Source organism: Microtus ochrogaster, chromosome 8 (genome assembly GCF_000317375.1).
Source record: "Microtus ochrogaster isolate Prairie Vole_2 chromosome 8, MicOch1.0, whole genome shotgun sequence".
NCBI classification, from domain to species: Eukaryota; Metazoa; Chordata; class Mammalia; order Rodentia; family Cricetidae; genus Microtus; species Microtus ochrogaster.
Genome location: NC_022015.1, coordinates 8,166,724 through 8,190,292, shown reverse-complemented (window position 1 = coordinate 8,190,292; position 23,569 = coordinate 8,166,724). Strand labels below are relative to the sequence as shown.

Sequence of the window (23,569 nt, the reverse complement as noted above, 5' to 3'; positions counted from 1 at the left end):
TATATCTCAAAACCCAAAACTATATGATGAATTGAGTTATGATAAAATATTTGAATAGAATATTATAGCTTTTTATAATTTTAAAACCTGTCCTACTCTTCTAAGCTATGATACTTTATACATTGTAAACATTTCTAGAGTATAAGAAGCTTCTATAAATTTTTCATAGATTTTGATCAAGTAAGATTTGTTTGTTTTATTTTGACTGATAAGGTTTGCTCTTGAGCAGTGTAATAGCAAGAAGATCATGACTATTTTGACTTTTTAGTTGCATAATCATAAGCCCTGTCTTGGAAATATATGAATTTAAAATGAAATTAAGTCATTTCATGTCAGGAATAAAGCCAGAGTGTCACTGGGAAATGACAGGCATTATGACAGCTGATATGAGGCCTTGTTAACTTCACTTACTCTGCCAAGTATTTTGATAACTTAGCAAGCGGGATAAAGTGTGTTTCAGTGTCTTCTGAACCCAAGAGTGGATAAAATGTTAATGTGCTTTTTCATTAGGGTTTCATGAAACCTCTCATTGTGTTGTATTGGTGTGTATTTTTGTAAGTGGCTTCAAAACTTAATATAGGATAGGTTTTATTTAATTTATTTGGTTGTTTTTTGAAATGGCATGTTACTATATATTCCTGGCTAACCTGGAATTCACTCTGTAGACCATACTAGCCTTAAATTCAAAGAGATCTGCCTGCCTCTTCCCCTAAGTGCTGGGATTAAATGTGTTTGTCACCACATCCAGCAGGGTTAGGTTTAAACAAAATTAATTTGTGTTTAGAAAATCTAACTGAGTGTTATGTTTATTTTTATGTATAGGTCCTGGTATTTTGGAAGCTACAAGAAAAAAAGATTAAGAGGTTTGGTCTGTTTTGTGGACATGGCTCAGATTTCCAACAGCAATGAATTTAAACAGTGTTCATCTTCACATCCGGAACCAATAAGAACCAAAGATGTGGACAAAGCAGAAGCATTACAGATGGAAGCAGAGGCCTTAGCAAAACTTCAGAAGGATAGACAAATGACTGGCAGCCCTAGAAGCTTTGAGCTGTCTAGCAGCACTAGACAAAGAACACAAGGTTTTAACAAACAGGATTATGATCTCATGGTGTTTCCTGAGTCTGATTCCCAAAAGAGAGCAGTAGATATTGACGTAGAAAAGCTCACCCAAGCTGAACTTGAGAAGATATTGCTGGATGACAGTTTTGAGACTAAAAAACCACCTGTGCTGCCAGTTACTCCTGTTCTGAGCCCTTCATTTTCACAGCTGTATCTTGGACCTACTGTTCAAAGAGAACAGTGGCCCCCTGGATTATCCAGGCCTTCCACATATACTTTACCTTCTATTTACCCTTCAGCATACAGTAAACAGGCCACATTCCAGAATGGCTTCAGTCCAAGGATGCCCACTTTTCCATCTACAGAACCTATATATTTACGACTTCCAGGACAGTCTCCATATTTTTCATATCCTTTGCCACCTTCCACACCATTTCATCCACAAGGAAATTTACCAATCTATCGGCCAATAGTCAGTCCTGAGATGGCAAAACTGTTTGACAAAATAGCAAGTACATCAGAATTTTTAAAAAATGGGAAAGCAAGGACTGATTTGGAGATTGCAAATTCGAAAACTTCAGTCTGCAGTCTACAAGTGTCTCCAAAGTCTGAAGACATCAGTAAATTTGACTGGTTAGACTTGGATCCGCTAAGTAAACCTAAAGTGGACAGTGTGGAGTTGTTAGAACGTGATGGAGAGGAGAAGAGTCCAGTTTTGCTAGCAGAGGATCCTTGGGATGCTGTTCTTCTTGAAGAGAGATCTCTAGCAAGTTGTCACCTAGAAAGAAAGGTGAATGGAAAATACCTTTCTGGGGCGACTGTAACAAGAAGCCAGTCTTTAAACATTCGAACGGCTCAACCTACAAAAGCCCAAGGCCAAGTATCTCAGGTACAGTCTCTGCTTGCTAGCTTCTTAAATTTGATAGTAAAACAGAGTGCATCTTAGTGTGAGTCACTTGTTTTGCGGGGAGGTAATCTTGCTTTTCTTTGCCTCCAAAGCTGCTATGTTTTGTTTTGTTTTTTTTTTTTTTTGTTTGGTTTTGCGGCAAAAGATTAAATATGATTAGGTCAACTGAAAAATTGCTTAGTTTTTTTGTAAGAGTATAAATAAAAACCTAGTTAATCTGGTCACACTCACCTCTAATCCTAGCAGTCAGGAGATAGACAGGTGGATCGCTGAATTTGAGACCAACCTGTTTGTTCTACATAGCGATTACCAGGCTAGCCAGGGCTACACAGAGAGACCTTGTCTCAAAACACAAACAAGCAAGATACGCCTAGTTGAACATCTGTCATCACTGAGGTGAATTGAAGATATTCTTGGTATTTCTGTCTTACCTTATAAGTGAACCTTTCTTTTCTCATTTTCAGGGCAAGCAAGGAATTTTGTCTGTCACCTATTATATAAATTTGAACACTTCTTTTTTTTTTTTTTTTAAACTTTTTTCGAGACAGGGTTTCTCTGTAGCTTTGGATCCTGTCCTGGCACTAGCTCTTGTAGACAAGGCTGCCCTCGAACTCACAGAGATCCACCTGCCTCTGCCTCCCGAGTGCTGGGATTAAAGGCGTGCGCCACCACCGCCTGGCCTGAACACTTTCCTTTTGTTCTTAATAATGAAAGACACACAAAAAAAGCATAACCTCAAAAAGTCAGGGAAGACACCATTTAAAGACTTTTCTTTAAATACCTGTATTGATAAAGGAGAAGAATGGAATGGTAGAGTAGATTATTAATAGTATATGTGTTTTTTTTTTTAAAAAAAAATTCTTTGAGTTTTTTTAAATTGGGAACTTTTTTAAAGCTTTACTTTTATATGTGGGTGTTTTGCCTGCTTGTATGTCTGTGCCCCACTATGTTCAATGCATGTTGTAGAGGTCAGAAAAAGGCATCAGAATTACAGACAATTGCAAGACACCATGTGCTCTCCAGCTCCATTATTTGAGACAAGTCTCAAACGGGCCTCGAATTTGGAATGGCCGTCCTACAAGAGCCTACCAAAGTGCTGGGATTATAGGTATGAGACACTGTTAGTTAAGAGGTAACTAGAATAGTATGTCTTTGCTCAGAAGAGAGTCACGCATAGTTTAGAATTTTCCTTTACTAACATACCATTCCAAATATTATAATATCTGTAGATCTTGGAAATGTCTAAGGACTAAAAAAGAAAAGCACCCATGCATGATAGTTCATAGTACACACACTTAGGAAGCAGAGGCGGGTAAATCTCCGAGTTTGAGGCTAGCCTGGTCTGTATCGCAGTTTCCAGGCCCACCAGGACTACATAGTGAGAGTCTGCCTCAAAAAGAACAGGTTAGGGAAAATACACTTGAGTGATGATATGGTAATTTTGTGTATAATTTGTTGCTTTATTTGTTTTTGGTTATAGGGTCTCTGTCACTATGTAACACAAGCTAGCCTTGAACTCATGCTCTTCATCCCTCAGCCTTCTCCGGGCTGCTGTTTTGGACAGGTGCTGACGTACCTAACTTTGCATACTGTCTTCCATAACATTTCACCATTTACATTCCTACCAGTAATATATGAAAGTTCAAGTTTCTCTACATTCTTTCTAACACTTACTATTTTCCAGTTTTTATACTGATATGATGATTCTTTAATGGCTTTTCTTTACTTCTATGTGGTACTGGGAATCACACCCAGGGTCTTATGGAAGCTTAGCAAGCTTTCTTCCACTGAACTATTCTCTAGCCCTCTATTTATGTTTTACTGGCCATCTCTGTGCCCTTTGGGGGAGAGATACAAACACATTTTGTTGGCCTGTTTGTTTATTTGTATGAGATGGAGTCTCACTCTAGAACTCACTGTGAATCTCATGCTGGACTCAAACTGTTAGCAATCTTCCTGCTTTAGCTTCCCAAACATTAGGATTACAGGCTTGTGTCATCATGTCAGGCTGAGAAATATCTATTTAAAATCTTTGTCTACTTTTTAAAAACTGAATTATTCACAGAAACCTATTCATAAAGATTCAAAGTAGAAGCAGCCCAGATGTTGAACTGATGAATGGGTTAACAAATGTGATGTAGCCATACAATGGAAAACTTTTCCCTTAGAAGAAAGTGAAATCCTGATACTTACATACACCCTGAAAATACGCTGAGTGTGGAATTGAGGGTTTAGCTCAGTGGTAAAGTACTTGAACAAGGCTCTTAGGGTTTATTGCCCACCAGCAGGAAAAACAAACAAAACTACACAAGTTGGTTGAAAGAAACTAGATCTAAAAATTTCATACATAGATTGACCTGGCGCCAAATGTCTATAATCTCAGAATTTAGGAGGCTGAGTCAGGAGGATTGCCACAAATTTTGATGCCAGTTTGAATTACATAGTGAGTGCTAGACCAACTAGAGCTAAGACCTTGTTTCAGAATAAACAACAAAACTCCACTGTGCATATATTATATAATTCCATTTATATGAAGCATTCTTAAGAGGCAAATGAGTCTGGAGAAGTGATTCAGTGGTTAAGAACACTGGTTGCTCTTCCAGAGGACCTCAGTTCCCAGTATCCATATAGAGACCCACAATGGCCTATAATTCCATTCCAGAGGATCTGACCCCTTCTGGCTTCTAGAGGTACCAGGCACGCACATGATGTACAATATATATGCATGCAAAACACCCATATGTATTAAATGAATAAACAATTTTTTGAAGGGGGCAAATGTGTAGAAAAAGAAAGCAGATTAGTGTTTACATGGACTTAATTGCTATAAGTAGGATAGTGTAACAGTACAGGCTCTTTAAAGTATTGAAACTGTCCTGAAATTGTTGGTCATTGCATCAAATTTTGAATGTCCTGCAGAATTATACGGTTTTAAATGGTTTAAATTGTGACTTTTATGTTCTGTGAGTTTTACCTAATTTTTTTAAGTGAGGGGAGGGGAAGGAGGGAAGTTAGTCATCCTCAGACCTTGTACTGTAGGGCACTGATGAGTTCCTGCTTGTTTTAATAGGTTTAAACATGCTTTTTTGTAGGTTAAAAATGATAGAAACTAATTCTGTGTATGATGCTACTAGTCAGAGCTCAAGATGTCAGCTGTTTGTAGTTGGTTGTTTGAAAAGGGCAGCTGCCTGGAAAGTTGTAATATCACTGTCAAAAGAAAAAGTGAGCCTTTGATCTTAAAGGGAATTTAAATGGTTTATCATTTGTGGTGAAAAAACTGAAATTCTTTCTTGACCTTTGGAAATATTACTACATTATCAGCTGTATTGCTCACTCTGCCTTTGTGAACTTATCCCTAGTTTAATTCCCATTATTCACTCCCCCCCCCCCGCCTTGTTAAGCTACAATAATCCAGGCCTGGCATGGTGGCACTCTCCTTCAAGGTAGAGACAGATGAATCTTTGAGTTCAAGTTCAACCTGGTTGATGATGTGAGTTTCAGGACGACCATGGTTACTGAGTGAGACCCTGTCTTAAAAAATGAAATAAAATTTCGGCTGGGTGGTTGGTGGTACACACCTTTAATCTCAGCAGTTGGCAGCCAAAAGCAGGTGGGTCTTTGTGAGTTTGGAACCAGCCTGGTCTACACAACTAGTTCCAGGAGGACCAGGGATACACAGAGAAACCCTGTCTCAAAAAATCAAAACAATAAAATTAAATAAATAAAATAAGGTGTATAGTCAGACTTTTTCATTAGGACTGTCAACTTCCCAATAATGACACAGAGACTTATTATTAGTTATGAAAGCTCAGCCAATAACTTAGGCTTGTTTCTAACTAGCTCTTATAACTTTTCTATTATGTGCTGCCATGTAGCTCATGGATTGTTACCTCATCTCCTACATGTCATGCTTCCTCCGTATCTCCTCCTGACTTCACCCTTCTTCCCAGCATCTGTGTCTAGAAAGCCTGCCTAGCTATTGGCCATTCAGCTTCTTATTAAACCAATCATTGACACATCGTCACATTGTATAAAAAGATTATTTCACACCAGGTGGTGGTGGTGCATGCCTTTAATCCCAACACTCGGGAGGCAGAGGCAGGTGGATCTCTGAGTTCGAGGCCAGCCTGGTCTACAAGAACTAGTTCCAGGACAGGCTCCAAATCTACAGCGAAACCTTGTCTCGGAAAAACAAAACAAAACAACAAAAAAATTATTTCACAGCATTTACCCCTTTTTGTCTCAATAAAAAAAGGGTTTTAACTCTTAACACAGTAAAACTATATACAGTATGAACAATTATCAGTTAAGAATTACACCTTGATTCACACAAAATGTCCAGTACATTTGTATTTGGCAAATTTCAGAGAAAATACTCCATTAACTATCCTCAATGAGTCCAGAACTTTATATCTAATTTACTTTTTATCATGACTAAGGAATATCTTATCTAGTCTTCAACTTCGAGAACCAAGAAGTATATAATATTACCTGAGTAAACAGGAAATGCAAAGAAAACAATTTCCAAAACTATGACATGACAGAGAAATCTGATTACTCCAGGGTTCCTCTGTAACACTGTGACATTCATCTTTGGCCTACATGCCAAGAATATCTGACAGACTTTTCTATGAAGCAGGAATTTTTGAAGAACTCTTCTGCCCTGGCTTGGCAAAGTTTGGCACTCACTTTCTTTTGTGTCCTGCTTTTCCAATTTGGACAGCATGCTGTCAGCAGTTAAAGCAAGGGCAGTTTCTTGTCCAGCGACTAATTGCCACAAAGAAAGCGAACTCCACATGGAGGTTCTTTGATGTCCATAATCTTTTTTGAAGTAAATTTATGCTGTCATTAGCAGACATGTCTCATTGTTATGAAAAGCCTTATGTCATTAAAACATTTTTAAATGCCATATTCTACAGATCTTTGAAGTGTTTAAAGATCACTTATCTAAAATATATCTTTGTATGAGCTTGAAAACATATCTAACATGACTATATATTTGGTTGTTATAGATGACTAATAAACTATATTTCTTTATTATCCTAAATAGTTTTCAAGGACTAAAACTTTACGTTTTAAAATGAGCTACATAGGTACAATAACTTAAACAAGAATAGAAATATATAATACAGTATAACAAAAATATTAAATTTGTATCAGTATACAGAAATCCATGCCAATGTAAAATATTTGAGGTTAATGGTTGTTCAGAAGTAGACTCAACAATCCACTCTTTTATCCCATCATTTCTATATTATATCCCCCATTTTTCTCTTCAGGAGATCCCTGAGTCTAATCTTCTTTGTTCAGGTTTTTTTTTCTGACTGTTACCAATAACAATTTGTAAACAACCCCCTAAACAACAACAAATATCCATAGCACACCGAATGACCAAAAATCACCCACTCCTTCTGTTAGGTATGTAGACATTGTATTCTCTGGACTGCTTCCTATTGTCTGGGTGCACTGGCAATCTTTAAGGGACCCTGAACAAATCAAGATAATGGTCAAGTCTAGGGGTGTTAGCTGTTGTTCAGTCTCAGTGTGATGAGATAATGAAAGGTTTATCTAAAGTTTTGACTAGAGAAGTCTGTGAGGCTAGGTCATCTCAGCAAGCAGACTTGAAGCTGTTCTGGACACAGAACTTGAAGGAAACTGCAACAGAGGCATTCTGATAGGCTGGATTTCTGGGCCACCTGTTTTCACTGGTGTCTGGTCCCCTTGCTCTGAAAACACAAACTTTCAAAGGTAACATAATATGTGCATTAACACAAGTATGAACTGTATGTTGTACACAAGCCAGCCAAATATGATTTTTTTCTTTTATGTTTGAACAGGTAAAATATATGTCACCTGTCTTGTAGTTTTTCTAGGTTTATGTCTTTATGTCTGCAGCCAGGATTTTCAGGGTATCTCGCCTAATCAAATCTGATCTCTATCAACCTTAAACGAATCCACAACGTATTGTTTTCCGTGGAAACAGAAACAACCCCTTCTCCAATGTAAAATATTTCTTGGCTTCCACTTTGTAAAGTTAAGACATTTATAAAATATATAGGCTAGTTTAATTTTGCAGTTCCCATACTCCAGTGTCTAACAGCTGTTGTTCACTCATCAACGATCAAAACACTTAAGTCAACACAACACAGGATCCAGATTCCCTGTGTATTTCCCATCTCTACATGGCATATCCTTTTTAATATTATTTTATTTTCTCTCTAAAGACCTTATTATTCATAAACTTTTCTACGACTGTACCCATTTTTTACTGTGTCTGTTTAAATGTTTTCTCGGTCTGGACCGCTTTACTGTGTACCTACAGCATTCTCTCTGCATGAGCCATATAAACTGCTAAGTAGCAGCTAGGACCTCCAAAGTAGCTGCACTTAGCTCTTGGCATACTGGTGGCTCCACCCCACCCTTGGTTCCCTAATAGCCTAACGTCATGGTGGAGGTGCCACCAGGAGCCTCATTTACCATCCCAGCTTTGGGATGTTTCTAGGTCCACATTGATGTAAACACACTTCTACTGCCAAGTAACGCATTGCCCACTGCTCATAAACCCTATTCAATTACTCAGTAGCAGGGCCTCTAAGAAGATCCTCACCTATATATGCCATTAGTACCAAACCTCCCCAAGAGACTACAGTCACCAGGAAGCCACGTTTAACTCCATGTCCCAAACTTTTTTTTTAAAGCTTTCTCAGGCCTATGTTTATATACATGGCTAGACATTAGGTGCTATATGTTCTTGGACTTTTTTGTCATAACTGTTGGCTCCCCAATAATGACACAGTGTTGTAGGAGGCCCTTGTTCATTCCCAGCTACCCAGACCACGAAAAAAACCACACAAAAACTGTATTAATTAAATCACTGCTTGGCCTATTAGCTCTAGCTTCTTATTGACTAGCTCTTACATCTTAATTTAACCCATTTCTATTAATCTGTGTATCACCACTTGTCTCTAGCTTACCAGCAAGGTTCCTACTTTTTTTCCTGTGAATTGAGAATTTAGTAACTTAATTTTATAGTTCAGTATCCTAAAAAAAGTAGAGCAAGTTCAAATGGGGAAGAAAATCAAGAAGGCAGTTTGATATCTAATTATCTACAAGGAATCTATAAATAGCTATTTCATAATAGCGACTCTTAGGTTGTAAGCATAATTATTAGAAACATTCAGTAAGAGTTTGATGTGCAATTTATAAATACTACAGGAAGGATTTTTTTTTTGTTTTGTTTTTTTGTTTTGTTTTTCGAGACAGGGTTTCTCTGTGGTTTTTTTTTGGAGCCTGTCCTGGAACTAGCTCTTGTAGACCAGGCTGGTCTCGAACTCACAGAGATCCGCCTGCCTCTGCCTCCCAAGTGCTGGGATTAAAGGCGTGCGCCACCACGGCCCAGCTAGGATTTTTGTATTAAAGTTTCAAGCCTATTATTTACTTAAAAATTTTAAAAATTTCACTTATTATTTATTTGTGCATATGTGTGCATGAGTGTTTGTGGGAGTTTGCATATGGGACTACTATATCCCATGTATCTACTGCAAGTGGTTAGTCTTGGCAGCAAACACCTTTACTTTCTAAATCATCTTACCTATGTCTTACTAGTTTTCTTGAAATAGAGCCTTGATAGCTCAGGCTAGCCTCAATCTTTCTCCTGATACCAAGATCTTATTCTGTCTGTGAGATCTTATACTGATTGTACATGTACAAGAAGAAAAGTTGGGGGGTTGGTGAACCTAACAACATGAATTCAGTCCCCAGAACCTGTGTAAAGATGAAGAGAACTAACCCCACAGTGTTGTCCTCTGATCTCCACACATACACAGTGACATTTATTACAGACACATACACACCACACACTGACATCATACACATGCACTATAATAACAAAAGAAAGAAAAGGAAGTTTGGTTTATGTAGACCAAAAGGTAAAGAGAACACCAATGCAGACTAACTTTGGAAGCCATTGACCTGGTGCTTTCACATGCTCACATACCATTCATCTCTGACTGGTTATAAGTATTTCCCCGCAATTTAGGCTTTCTGTTGGGAAACAGCATTGCATTGCCTATTCTCATAATTACTGTAGGTACTTACGTGTTCATTTCCTGTTAGAAATTCTGTGTGTTACAAACCCTACTCTAAAGGGTTTTTTTCTTCTCACTCAGCAGGCTTACTTCCTGTTTCCTCCTACTGTCTTTTGTTTGGTTAATAATAATCTAAATATTTGAGTGTAGTTTTTGTGTGTGATCAAAACCAGGAAAAGGAACGGCATTAAAACGATTTTTGGTACTTTAAGCTTAAATCAGACTGGTAGTCAATAACTATTTTAGTTAGTTTGAATACTCCCATGAGTATTAGCAAAATAATGGCATATCAAATTGCAGTAAGCACCTCTCTGTGTGTTAAGGCTGGGCAAAGCAACCCAATATTAGGAGTAAGGTACCAAAAGTCAGTGAGTCCAAGACAGTCTCTGTTTCCACTGTTAGGAGTCCCACGAGAGGATCAAATATGCAGGCCATGTAGGCTCCCAGGTTGTCGGTTTAGTCTCTGTGAGCCCCGTAAGTCCAGGTTAGTTGATTTATATATTATTGGCAGAATGTCTAACATCAATTTCATGTTCTTTATTTTTAATTTTTTTTATTTGAGGCAAGGTCTCATATAGGTTGAACTCACCATGTAGCTGAGGTCTTCAACTCCTGATCTTCCTCCTTCTACCTCCCAAATGCTGGGATTATAGGCATGTATCACTGTACCAGTTTCTACCACTAATTTTCTTACCTCTTTCTCCCTCGTTTTTCTCTGATTAATTATACAGAAGGAAGGTTCAAAATGTTTTTATTGTACAGCTAATCACCTTTAATAACTCACCTCTCTGGAAAATTAAATGTAAATAAGAAAGCAGTGCATTTAGTTCTGAAGAATAGCAAATATTCTTAGAGTGCATTTACTAATACAAACTGTGCTTTTATCCCATTTAATTTCTGAGTAGTGTGTCAGGAACTTTAAAACTCATGTTACCATGAAGCTTTCCAATAATTTATCTCTTTTTTTCTTGGTTTTTATTGTTTGGTTGGTTGCTTGGTTGTTTAGACAAGATCTCAGTCTGTAGCAAATACTGTGCTATTTACTTGTTATATAGCCTGGGCTGACTTTGACCTTGTGTACTCCTCTTGCCTTAGTTTTCCTAGTGCTGAGATAATAGGTGTAGGTCACTAGACCTAGCTTCCCACTTTTGTTGTTTTGAGACAGGATCTCTCTGTGTAGCCCTGGCTAGCCAGGACTTTTTTTATAGACCATGGTGACTTTAAATTCACAGAAGTCTACTTGCCTCTGCCTCCCTAGTGCTGAGGGTGCTGAGATTAAAGGCGTATGCTATCAGGCTCAATCCATACAGTATTCTTGACATGACTTTTTGTTTGTTCTGGGTTTTTTTTTTTTTTGAGACAGGGTTTCTCTGTGTAGCCCTGGCTGTCCTAGAACTCACTCTGTAGACCAAGGTGACCTCAAATAAACAAAGATTCACCTGTCTGCCTCCAAGTGCTGGGTTTAAAGGTGTACCGCCATTGCCTGGTGAGACAGCTTTTTTTAATCAGAGGATATGCTGATAAATTTTTGTGCGAAATACATCCCATTTAGGGCAAAGTGCCCCTAAGTCTCTTACTCTCCGCACTTTGTCCAGTTATAGGTCTCTATGTTAATTACTGTAGGAAGCTTCCCCATGGAAGGTTAATCTATGAGCAAAATGTCATTAGGTATTGTTTTATTGCTATGTTTGTTTAGCAGAATAATAATGATAGGTTTTCCCGTGGGATCCATTACCAATCTAGTCTTAGGCCCTAGGCCTTATTTGTATTGTCTGGTATGGATTTCATCTCACAGAGGAGACCTTAAATCCAATTTTTTAAAAAATGGCTGGTTACTCCCTTAATAGTCATACCACTGTTGCATTAGTGGACGGATCCTGCAGGTTGGTCACTGTTGTAGCTCACAGGTTTTGTAACTGGGAGAAATTGATGATTATTTTTCCCCTCCAGTAGTGTATATATTACCTTCCAAGACTTTGAGCACTAGTCAGTAGGGTGAAGCTCCATCTTTCCATGTTCTATGATGTAAATATGTAGTGATCGTGGCAATAGGTTATGGAAGGTAACCAATAGCATTGTCAATAGCCTGAACTATTGGGGTGAGGGGTGTCTACTGGGACTCCTTTGGCCAATGTTTCAAAAAAAATGTAACCTATTTGGTACTACGGGTTTATTTGGTTTATATGATATCATGGAATATTTTTGGAGTATTCTCTTCCATTTCTGTGTTTTATCTTGATTAGAGCATGAACTGCTTAGGCATCTGGGCAAACATTCTGAGAATGTCTATTAAAGATTTTGGAGTGAAGCTGGCACTTGAATTGGTAGTCTAGGGAAAACAGATTGCCTGCTTTTTCTGTGAATAGATCTTAACCAACCAGTTGAGGACAGAAAGACTAACCCCATGCTTAGTCTATAGTGATATTTTGTGTTTTAATAAATAAAGCTTACCTGACGATCAGAACATAGAGCTAATAGAGGCCAGGGAGTGGTGGCACACACCTTTAATTCCAGGACTCAGTGCCACCATGGACTACATGAGATTGAATCTATCTAAAAAGAAAAATTGAACTCACACAGGTGTTCCCAACATTCAGGAGCCACGCCCTTTAATCCCAGCACTAGGGAGGTGGAGACAGGAGGATGGCTGGGTGGAGAGAGGAATGTAAGGCAGGAGGAGACGAGCACTGCAGTCTGCAGTCACCGAGGACAGGATCACCCCTTTGTCTGAGTCTGGAGAGAGGCAGAGTTCCCTTTGACTGAGGGGTTGTTCTTAAAATGATCATAATCAGGAGAACATCCTTTAGAGAATTCCATAAGTAGGATTATGCCCAAAACTGTTTTTATCTCTGGAATTTCTCTAATATGGCATTTCTAGAAGAGAACATTTGGGTTATGACCTAAACATTTACTTGAAATTCCAAACATATGTTTACTTGGAAACTCAGTATCTTCTACAGACTTTTTTTTTATTCTATGTATTGGCTAACAGCATTAACAGTTTTATTAATTATTGTATCTTTTTTATGTGTTAAAAAAAAAATGATTGACTGGAGAAATGGCTCCGTGGTTAAGAGCACTTGTTTTTGCAGAGAAACTGAGTTTAATTCCCAACACCCCCCATGAAGGTTCACAACCATCTACAACTCCAGTTCCAGAAGATCTGATGCCACAAAAGAAAAGTCATCAAGATTAATGGAAATAGGCTAGTTGACGCTTTTGGTCGTTGGCGTAACACCTAGGGATATAGTGGAACATGGCTCAAAAGGATAGGTATAGAATTGTGTTGTTCCAGAGAGACGGAATGACTCAAATGGCTGCATATAATGGCACATGCCTACAATCCCAACTTGTAAAACTGAGGAAGAGGAGGAGCATAAGATTGAGGTCCTGCAACATAGTGAGATCCTGCAAAACAGAAATAAAGTTGATGTTATCGTTTGAAGTAGCCTAGGTAGCTTTTTTTAAAAACCCATTGTGAACATGAAACTTTTGTAATTACATTATTATCTTTTTTTTATTATTATCTTTTTTTAAATATTTATTTATTTATTATGTATACAGTCTTCTCAGTATTCTTTCTGCGTGTATGCCTTCAAGCCAGAAGAGGGCACCAGTCCTCATTACAAATGGCTGGGAATTGAACGCAGGACCTTTGGAAGAGCAGGCAATGCTCTTAACCACTGAGACATCTCTCCAGTCCCCTACATTATTATCTTGAAATTGTTCCTGTCTAGTCAAATTCAGTGACTTAATGAAAGGAAGGGCCTCGTTAATAAAAGGTATCATGAAAAATACATACTTTAATTAGAAGTCTAAGCATGCCATTAAGGAGATTGGGAATCTATTCAACAGGGCAGGTTTCATGTCATTGTCTCCAAAAGACCACAGTATTGTTTTCTAGCTTTCTCTGGTTTGTTTGAGTTGGATTTTTTTTTGGGTGGAGGAGGGCAGGTATTTGCTCTTTTTTTTTTTTATTTTGTGTTTGATTTTGAGACAGACTTACTGTACAGCTGAACCTGGACATGAGCCTCTGATCCTTCTGCCTCTATCTCCCATGTGCTAGTGATTACTCCCTCCCTAAGTGCTTCCCTCGCTTCTCAGTGAGCCCTTTGAGTGTGAGTCTAGTCTTCCATATCCCCATCTGTAAAGACTTGTTATAATAGTACCAATCTATTGAAGCTACTTGATAAATAAATGCATGTTGATTTTATATAGAGGAGTCTGATAGAGTACCTTATCAGTATTTGTTGCAAGTTATTTTTAAAATAATACTAATAATTTAAAAAGCTTATTTTAGGGAATAAAATATTAAAGTTGCTGCTACTCTTTTTAGATTATTGAAGAAAGCACAGTTTCTTACATTCTTTAAATGTTTTGTGGTGTGTTTTTTAGCGGAAGCAAAATATTCAACAGATTGAACTGATTGATGGTTGAGTACCTTTTCAGCTGGATGTTAAGTTCTATAAAAATGCAAAACTCAGTTTGGTGCTTGTTCTCCAGGAGGTTTTTACAACAAGATTCAAAATAGGATGTGATGGTCAGGGTTTGGGTCAGACTAAGCAGTTAGAGGTGGTGGGGGTGGAGCTAGAAAGATAGCTCAATAGAAATTCTTGGTCTGCAAGCATGAAAACCTAAGTCCATATTCCCCATCACCCATGTAAAAAGCTGGCTTGTAACCTCAGTGTTGGTTACAAGTGGGGAGACAGGTGACTCACTGGCAGAGATTACAGAAATGAGCATTGCTGTTCTTCCATGGGTGCTGAGGACCCAAACATGGGTCTTCAGACTTGGGGAATGGAGCAAGGGTCAGTCAGCTCTGAATTCTTTAGAGAATTGAAGTCTTTTTCTGTTACAGTGCTTGTTTCTATAACATAAATTAGCAGTGTTAAAGAAAACAGTAGACTTCTGGTTCAGTGAGATATTCTGTCTCAAAAAAAAAAAAAGGTGAGAAATGGTTGAGGATGGCATCAACCTCTGGTCTCAACATGTGCATGCACATGCCCACACGTACATGAGTGTGTCAAGAGCTGGGGCAGGGGACACTTACGCTATAGTAAGCGTGTAGAAGTGCTATTCACTGTGCCCTAAAAGCCGGCTAGGTTTTTTTTTTTTTTACATGTTTTGAGGGTAGATGAAAAGGAAGACGTTTTTTGGCAAAGAAAAAGTTCAGAGCCGGGGTAAGTGCCATTGTGTTTTGTATGAACAGGATATGATTCAAGCTAACTGGAGCATAGAAGTCAGTGAAAGCTTTAGACAAGTAAGGCTGGAGTAGACAGTGGTTGACTTAAAGAGTTTAAGAACAGATGATTTTTATTTTAAATTTAATGTAATTTAATTTTGTGTGCGTGTTCATATGTGAGAGCCACCCATACCATGGTACACATGTAACACATGTAGAGGTCAGTGAACAGCTTTGTGTGTCAGTCCTCACCTTCCACTGTTTAAAACAGAGTTTCACTACTGTGAACACCAGGCTAAGTGGCTGTGAACTTCTGAGGGATTCTGTCTCCACTTCCCATCTTCCCATAGGATACAGCGATAACCGGCATGCTCATGCTTTTACCTGGGTGCTGAGGATCCAAACTTGGATCATCAGACTGTGGGAAGGCAGCATTTTACCCATTGATCCATTTGGAGCAGAGGTCAGATCTCATTCTTCAGAGAACTGAAGTCTGTCTGTTTCTGTAACACAAATACGTTATTGATAATCGCAGATTGCTGTCAGTACAGCAGCAAGGTTGTGCTAGTTCTGTTTTCCTAGCATGTTATTATTTTGTAGCAATCCTGAATGAACTTTTCTTACAGTTTAATAGAGACCTTTAACAATATGACAGGTTTTATGGAAAACACTGAGTATCTTGCAGAAGACTCTTCTGCAAATACAATTTCATGAGTAGTTCAAAGTCCACAGAATTGAACTGGTGAAACTGAGTCCAGAGCAGCTGGGAGGACGTTGGCCTTAGAAGAACTTTGTCTTCTGGTTAGTTGAGAGTCCACATCCTCTATGTTCAGCAGTCTTCAAGGGAGTAAACGCCCTCAAGAACTTCCATCACAAACAGAAAGACAGGCTTCAAAGAATTGAAGACCATATGCGAGGGGTAAATAAGGATGAATATTTAACTGTTAGGTTTGTTTTGGTGTATTTTTGTCATTTGAGACAGGGTCTCACCCTGTAAAGCCCATACTGGCTTGGAGTTCCGTTCTTCTCCTGATTGAGAGCTACTATGCCTAGCTGTGTTAGGAATTGTTATTATAAAGATTATTTTTGTTTTAGTGGGTTTTTTGCATGTTGAATAGTCTCTCTTAACTATCTTTCCTAGGAGTGGTGCTATTTTTACTTGTGATTTTGTCAGTTGCCCCCTCCCTCAAAAACACTATCACATTCTAGCAGAAAGGTCTCTGGCGCCATTTCAACAAAGAAAGCTCTTTAAAGTAATTATTGCCCTTAAAATTTTAATGTAAGCATCTTTGTAGGCACCAAGATCATTGAAATCTATTGACTTTCCAAGTTTTATGCTGCTTATTTGTTTTTACATTTATTTATTTAGAGTGTACGTGCTCAAGCACAAAAGCCAGCAGGTGGTTTTCAAGAATAATTTATCTCTTTCCATCATGTGAGATTGAACTTGGGTTTCTATTCTTGGCAGCAAGTATCTTTACTTGCTGAGCCATCTTTCTGCTCCATTAATTTTTTTATTATTCGTTTGCTTATTGACATGTAGAATATTGAGCCCAGGTCTGTGGCATCTCTCTGCCATTGGGCTAGCTAAAGCCGTGACTCTTTATTCACTTAGTTTAGATTGAAACTATTCCTAATTTTAAAGGAAATTTTATATTTGAAACTTGTGCCAAATCAAATATTTCATGTTGTATATCAAAACACCTCTAAGTGAACTCTACTATTTCACTGTTATTGGTTAATAAATTGATCTCCCTAAATAGTGAAAAAAAAATCCTGACCAAATTTAACTTATAAAGGATTATTAGGATATTTGTGTACATTTATTAACATAGGAAAACCATAACTTCTCCTAAAAACTCATTCTCTACCTAAAATGCCAGTTCTTGTAACTTGAAGCTCGAGTTGGGTATGCAGATGTCCTGGTTTATTTATTACACAAGTCTCAAGTGAGCACGAGCTCTTTTCGTAAGACAGATGGCAGTCCTGTAATTTCATTCAGCTGTTAGCTTACTGAAACGTTCAGAATGGAAAGGTCTTCTCTGTTCTAGCTGATGAGTACAGCATGTTCTTAGTTTTTATCAATTAAAACAATGAGTTAAAACTGGACTTAGTTGGTACTTTGCTAGGATAGAAATCCTCTTTTTCTTGTGTTGCTTTGTTTTCTGAAATGGGTTCATAATTACATACAGGCTGGCTTTGAGTCGGAGATCCTCCTGCCTCAGCATTCTGGGTGATGAAATCCCAGGTGTATGCCAAGAAATAGGTGTTTTAGCCAGTTGTAGTTCATGCTTGTGAAGCTAAGACAGGAGGATCACTTAAAGTCTAAGGACTGCCTGAGGTACAAGATAAGGCACTATGTTAAAGAAAGTCACTTTTAAAAGCTCTGCTACTTAAATGATTTATCTCTGCAACTTTGTATAGCTTCATAAAATTAGTTTATGAGGTACTACTATGTAGCATTTTGGAGATCTTTCACTTTTAAAATAAAATCACTTTTTTAATTACAGAAAGACCCAAATGGGACCAGTAGTTTGCCAACTGGAAGTTCTCTTCTACAAGAATTTGAAGTACAGAATGAGGAGGTGGCAGCTTTTTGTCAATCCATTATGAAGTAAGGAATTTTCTTTATAAATTACAGATTCTTTAAATTAAAATGCTCATTTAAAAGATGTACTTCATGTCTCAAAAAACAAAACAAACAAAATAAGAGCTGGGCAAGGCAGAGGCAGCATATCTTTGAGTTCTGGGCCAGCCAAGGCTATATAATGAGACCTTGTCTCAAAAAACAGAACAAAACAAAATCCAAAACTTGCTACTTCATGCCAATCTTAAAATTTTTAACTTTTTTTTTCTTTGGGTGGCTAAATTTTGAAACAAACAGTTTCTAAGTGAGACCGGGAGTGAGCTCTGGTCCTCTATTAACAAGTGAAAATCTGGCTTTCATGTGTGTTTCCACACACCTAGAAGGTGCCTTCTTTTGTTTCTAGACAAACTTTCATCTCCTCAAAAAATAAAAATAAATTTATTTGTTTATTTATTTGTTTGTTTATTTATTTATGTTTGGAGATACTGTTCGGTTTGTAGTCTAGGCTGGCCTCAAACTCTCAATCTTCCTGCTTCGGCCTCCTGAGTTCTAGGTTTACAGGCATACATAACCCTGCCCATTGTCTCACAAACTTATCTACCATTCAGAAAGCTATCCCACTTATTTAATAAAAATATTTTATAAATATTAGAAAAATTTAGTCCTTAAATATTTTCTCACTCTTGTATGTCTTAGACAGTATTGGTTTTTGTTTTGTTATTGCTGTTTCAGAGATGGGATCTGTAGCCCAGACTGGCCTCAAAGTCCTGGTTAGCTGAAGATGATCCTTAACTTTTGTTGTTGTTGTTTGAGACAGGGTTTCTCTGTGTAATAGTTCTGGTTGTTCTGGAACTCAATTTGTAGACTGGACTGGCCTCAAACTCGTTGAGATCCTCCCGCCTCTGCCTCTCAAGTGCTGGGATTAAAGGTGTGCGCCACCACTGCCTGGCTGATCTTGAACTTGTGGATGCTTCTACTTTCACCAAGGGCTAGAATTATAGTCATGAGCTACCACTTCCAGTTTTATGCAGTACTGGGGATGGAATTCAAGGCCTCAAGCATGTTAGGCAGGTTCTCTACCAACTAAGAGTTACATTTTCAGCCCTTATATCATATTCTTTATAGATGGAAAAATTGAGACTCCAAGAAAATACCCTCACAAACTTCTCTGCTGTCAATACAGTATCACATCATCTTTGCCACTGGTTAAATATTTGTTTCCTTTACATGATTGTATCAGTTAGGGCTTGTGTTACATTCTTCTGTGGGTTCTGGGGATCAAACTCAAGTTGACAGTTTTGTGCACCAAACACTTGCCTGCTAAAGTATCTTGCCATCCCTGTTTTGTTTTGTGAAACAGGGAAGGCCTCACTTTGTAGCCCCTGCAGTGTATTGTGTAGGCTATACTGTTCCTGAACTCACGGCAATCCTTCTGCCTCTGCTTCCCTAGTTCTGCAGTAACAGTTATGCATCAGCATGCCCACCTTGAATTCACCTTTTTTTATTTGAAATATGGTTATCTTTTATAAATCCAAAGGTGACCTTGGATTGGGATTCTTCTACTTGTATATTTCAAGTTCTGGGATTACAGACTTGCTACCATGAAGACTTAAATTCACAATTTCCTGCTCTCTTTAGACCTTCTGTCTTTCCCTTTCCTTTACTTCCTTTACTTACCACACTCATCCTCCATGTGGTTTAGCTTTATTTTTTCCTGTTGTAAATGGGACTTCTGAAGACAGAGCACATAGTCACTGATTCCATATTCTGATGTTTTTGCTAGCAGAGAGGAAAATAAATCTTAGCCAGTCAGACAGAGAAAAGCTATGCAGAAGGCTGAAGCAGCAAACTTGAAGGCAGAGGACAAAATCTGCTCTCATGAAGGGAAAAGTGATCATCACCAGGGATTTATTCTTAATCCAGAGCTGTCTTCAGTAAAGAAGGCCTCCTTTTTAAATAAGTCATGGGGACCCCAAGACCATTTTCGAGTATGTTTGCCATTTTGGTTAATGATTTAGAAGTACTCTTTTACCTTCATGCTTTGAAAATAATGTTACATTTCTTACTTAGTTTCTTTTTTCCCAAACAGGTACTATATAGTTTCTGAAACTCCCCCAGCTTAGCTAAGTGATTACAGTAGTCCTTCCTTAGTTACATTCCATAATGCCTCAGTGGATGTCTGAAACTGAACACTGAGTCCTATGTAAACTCCGCTTTGTAAAACAAGCGCATCTGAAAATAATTTATAGAGGTCTTTCGATGGCTCTGTAGGTAGGTAAAGGTGTTTGCCATCAAGCCTGATAACCCAAGTTTGATTCTTGGAATCTACTCCCCATGGCTGTCCTCTGGACTCTGCCTATATGCCCCCTTCCCACATAAATTAATTTGCTTATTATTTTATGTGTGTGAATGTTTTGGCTGCATGTATGTAAGTATACCACATGTATACTTGATGCCAAAAGAGGGCATTCAATCCTCCCAGGATTAGAGTTGTAGACAGTTGCCAGCTGCCATATGAGTGCTGGGAATTGAGCCTGAATCCGCAGCAAGTGCTTTTAGTCACTGAGCCAACTCTCCAGTCCCATCAGATTAAATTTTTAAGTTAAAAAAAATCATAATTTATAACAGCAATAATTTACCAGAAATTTTAACAGCTTGAGCACATGATTTTTTTTTCTTCCCTTATTGGGTCAAGATTTTTTTTTCTTTTTGCTTACTGGAATTATTTTCAGATCATAGTTGGCAGGACAGTAACTGCAACTGAATAAGGATGCTGCTGTATTTATTTGCATATATGCATATTTATACTCAGAGTGGCTTATTTAATATGTAACTCCAGATGAACCAAATAGAAAATGAGGTCCCCCCCCCCGGGAAACAAGAATTCTCTATGGCTTTGGAGCCTGTCCTGGACTAGCTCTTGTAGACTAGGCTGGCCTTGAACTCACAGAGATCCACCTGCCTCTGCCTCCTGAGAAAATGAGTTCTTAATCTCCGACTTCCAATAATACATGGTATGATTGCAACAACTTTCAGAATAGAGGTTTCTGAAGCCATGTTCTAGGAATTTTTCTTTTTGCCCTGAATATATGGGGGCTCAGTACATATATTCCTTAAGTGGCTGCTTTTCTCCAGCATGGTCTCCCCACAACCCAGTGGACTTTAAAACACACACAAACTAAAGTAGTCTCAGCCCTTCTCCCCATGCTGGGAGATGAACCCTGGACCTCACATATGCCGGACGATCCCTATAACACTAAGGTTTTTTTTAATATATTTATTTATTTACTATGTATACAATATTCTGTCTGTGTGTATGGCCAGAAGAGGGCACCAGACCCATTACAGATGGTTGTGAGCCACCATGTGGTTGCTGGGAATTGAACTCAGGACCTTTGGAAGAGTAGACAATGCTCTTAACCTCTGAGCCATCTCTCCAGCCCAACACTAAGGTTTTTGACTCTCTTCCCCACTCCCCTTTTGAGATGGAAACTGACTTTGTAGCCCAGACTACTGGCCTCATTTATAATATTCTACAATGCCTGACCCTTTGGGAAACTGAACCCAGCATGCACACAGCTGCCACGCTATATGTAGTACCTATTTTATGCTTTTTAAAAGTCTTCTAGAAGTTATTCATGCCATTATTTTGATTCAGCTGTGAAATCAGCATCTAACTATTAGGATTCTATGTGTGCTTACAGTTGAAACTACTTAGAAGTTTTAACAATTCAGTGCCAATTTTCGGCCTGGGCTTTTGTTATTGTTTTTGTCAATGAAATTAAAGAATTGAACTAGTGAAGGTCTTTTACTTTGACTCATTTGCCATTCATTATTCGTTATATTTGTTTCTTTGTTTCTTTTTCTTGATAAAACTAATAGTTGTGATCTAGAGAAAAATTTTTAAAAGAATGTTGTTGTAGTAGGCCTTTTTTTTTTTTTTTTTTTTTTGACATAATGAAGATTGAACTCGGGGAAGTAGGCATGGCATCTAGCGCTGAGCTCCAGCACAGGTCTATGGTTATTACTGCTTTCTCTATGTTTCTCTAGCACAAAATGAGAAACTATATTCTATGCCTACCTTTTCTTTGTATGTGATTCAGATCTCATATTTATGGCATATAATAATCTTTCTATTATTAGGAAATGTACAGAAAAATGTTTCATTGCATCAATTTCATACATGCAAATAACATTGAGCATTCTCCCTCTGCCCCATAGTATCTTAATTCTAAGACATTCCATATGTTTTCAAAGATTGAATTCATCTTTCATTAATAATTATTTCCTTATTAGGCACTGTCTCCTGCAGCCCAGTCTCACCTTGAACTTGCCATAGAACCGAGGATGACATAAAACTGCCATTTAAACTCCATTCTCAGTTCTCAGATTAGTTAACTATATGGTTTACTTTATCTATTTTATGAGTTCTATTTCTTAATTTATTTTTTGGGGGGAGACGACAGGATCTCACTATGTAACCATGCTGACATAGAACTCCCTTGGTAGACCAGACTGGCCTCAACTCAGAGAGATCTGCCTACCTCTGCCTCCTGAGTGCTGGGATTAAAGGTCCAGTTTTATTTTATGAATTTTAGCAAATAGTACAATGCCAAGTATGTGTGAAATAATAAAAATAAGCCATTACACGCTTACTGTGTTATGAAAGGATAAGCTTGGCAGCAACTAAATATCTTACAGGTTCCAATATCAATTCAACTTGTATCATTTTGATCACATTTAATCTTTTTAAAAAATATTTGTAAATTTTGTATATATAGTTTATATGTGGTTATTTATGTACAAATTAGCGTTGTTGTCAGTAAAGGCCAGAGACATTGGATTCTCCGGAGCTGGAGTTGTAGGTAATTGTGAACCATCTGACATATGTGTTAGAAATCAAACGTAGGTTCTCTGCAAGAACAGTATACACTTTTAACCACTGAGCCATCTCTTCTGTTCCATATTTTATCGTTTTAGTATTGGATCACAATGTAAAAACCACATTTATTCTTACACTAGTTAATTTTATAAGACATTTACAGTATTTGTTATATAGTAGGCACTGTTTTATAAACTTATTTTACATGGTATTATGACAACCCTGAGAAATCAGTGGTCATATTACTTTGAAGCAAGAGAATGTCAGTAACTTAACTGCATTTATGCAGCTAATAAATAATAAAAACAAGGATCAGATTCAAATAGTATGCCTTACAGGTTTTGTATTGGCTGCTGAATTTGCTCATCATCTCAAACTGTTTTATTCTGTATTTATGCCTTGAATAGTTTAATATCCGTAGAAGCACATAGTATTTCCAGCACACGTTCTACTTAAGGCCTCATGAAAAACAGATGATTACTAAATATATGGCTCAGTAATAATAGCCTACGTGCCTAGCATGTATGAGGCCCTGGATTCAATCCCAAGCACTTCAAAAAAGGTGGAAAAAAGAAAAACCAATAAGAAGAGGGGACTGGAACCTTTTGTTAACCTCTAGGAAAAGGCAGTTACTGGGGCCTATAAAGTTGACTGTATTAAATCTCCCCATTCTTAAAAAAAATGTTTATTTTATTTATTTGTTCATTTGTGTTGTGCTTATGTGTGGGTGAGTGAGTGAGTGAGAGTTACGTATGGGTGGACAAGCCATGGCAAGCATGCGAGGACACCTGGCAGGGGTTAGTTCTCTTATTCTACCCTGTAAGTCCCAGGAATTGACTCAGATTTTCTTTTTTTTTTTTTA

The 23,569-nt window shown here is 37.9% G+C and overlaps 1 protein-coding gene across 1 annotated transcript in view; it reads left to right on the top strand.

The window, feature by feature from the left end:
- The window catches only part of Pik3c2a (phosphatidylinositol-4-phosphate 3-kinase catalytic subunit type 2 alpha), a 106,255-nt gene that overhangs the window by 19,864 nt on the left and 62,822 nt on the right, over nucleotides 1-23,569 (top strand). Inside the window, exons 2-3 of the mRNA XM_026781265.1 lie at nucleotides 823-1,951; nucleotides 17,749-17,852. Of these exons, the coding sequence (XP_026637066.1) occupies nucleotides 884-1,951; nucleotides 17,749-17,852 (1,172 nt within the window). The 5' untranslated portion in view covers nucleotides 823-883. The remainder of the gene's footprint in view (nucleotides 1-822; nucleotides 1,952-17,748; nucleotides 17,853-23,569) is intronic.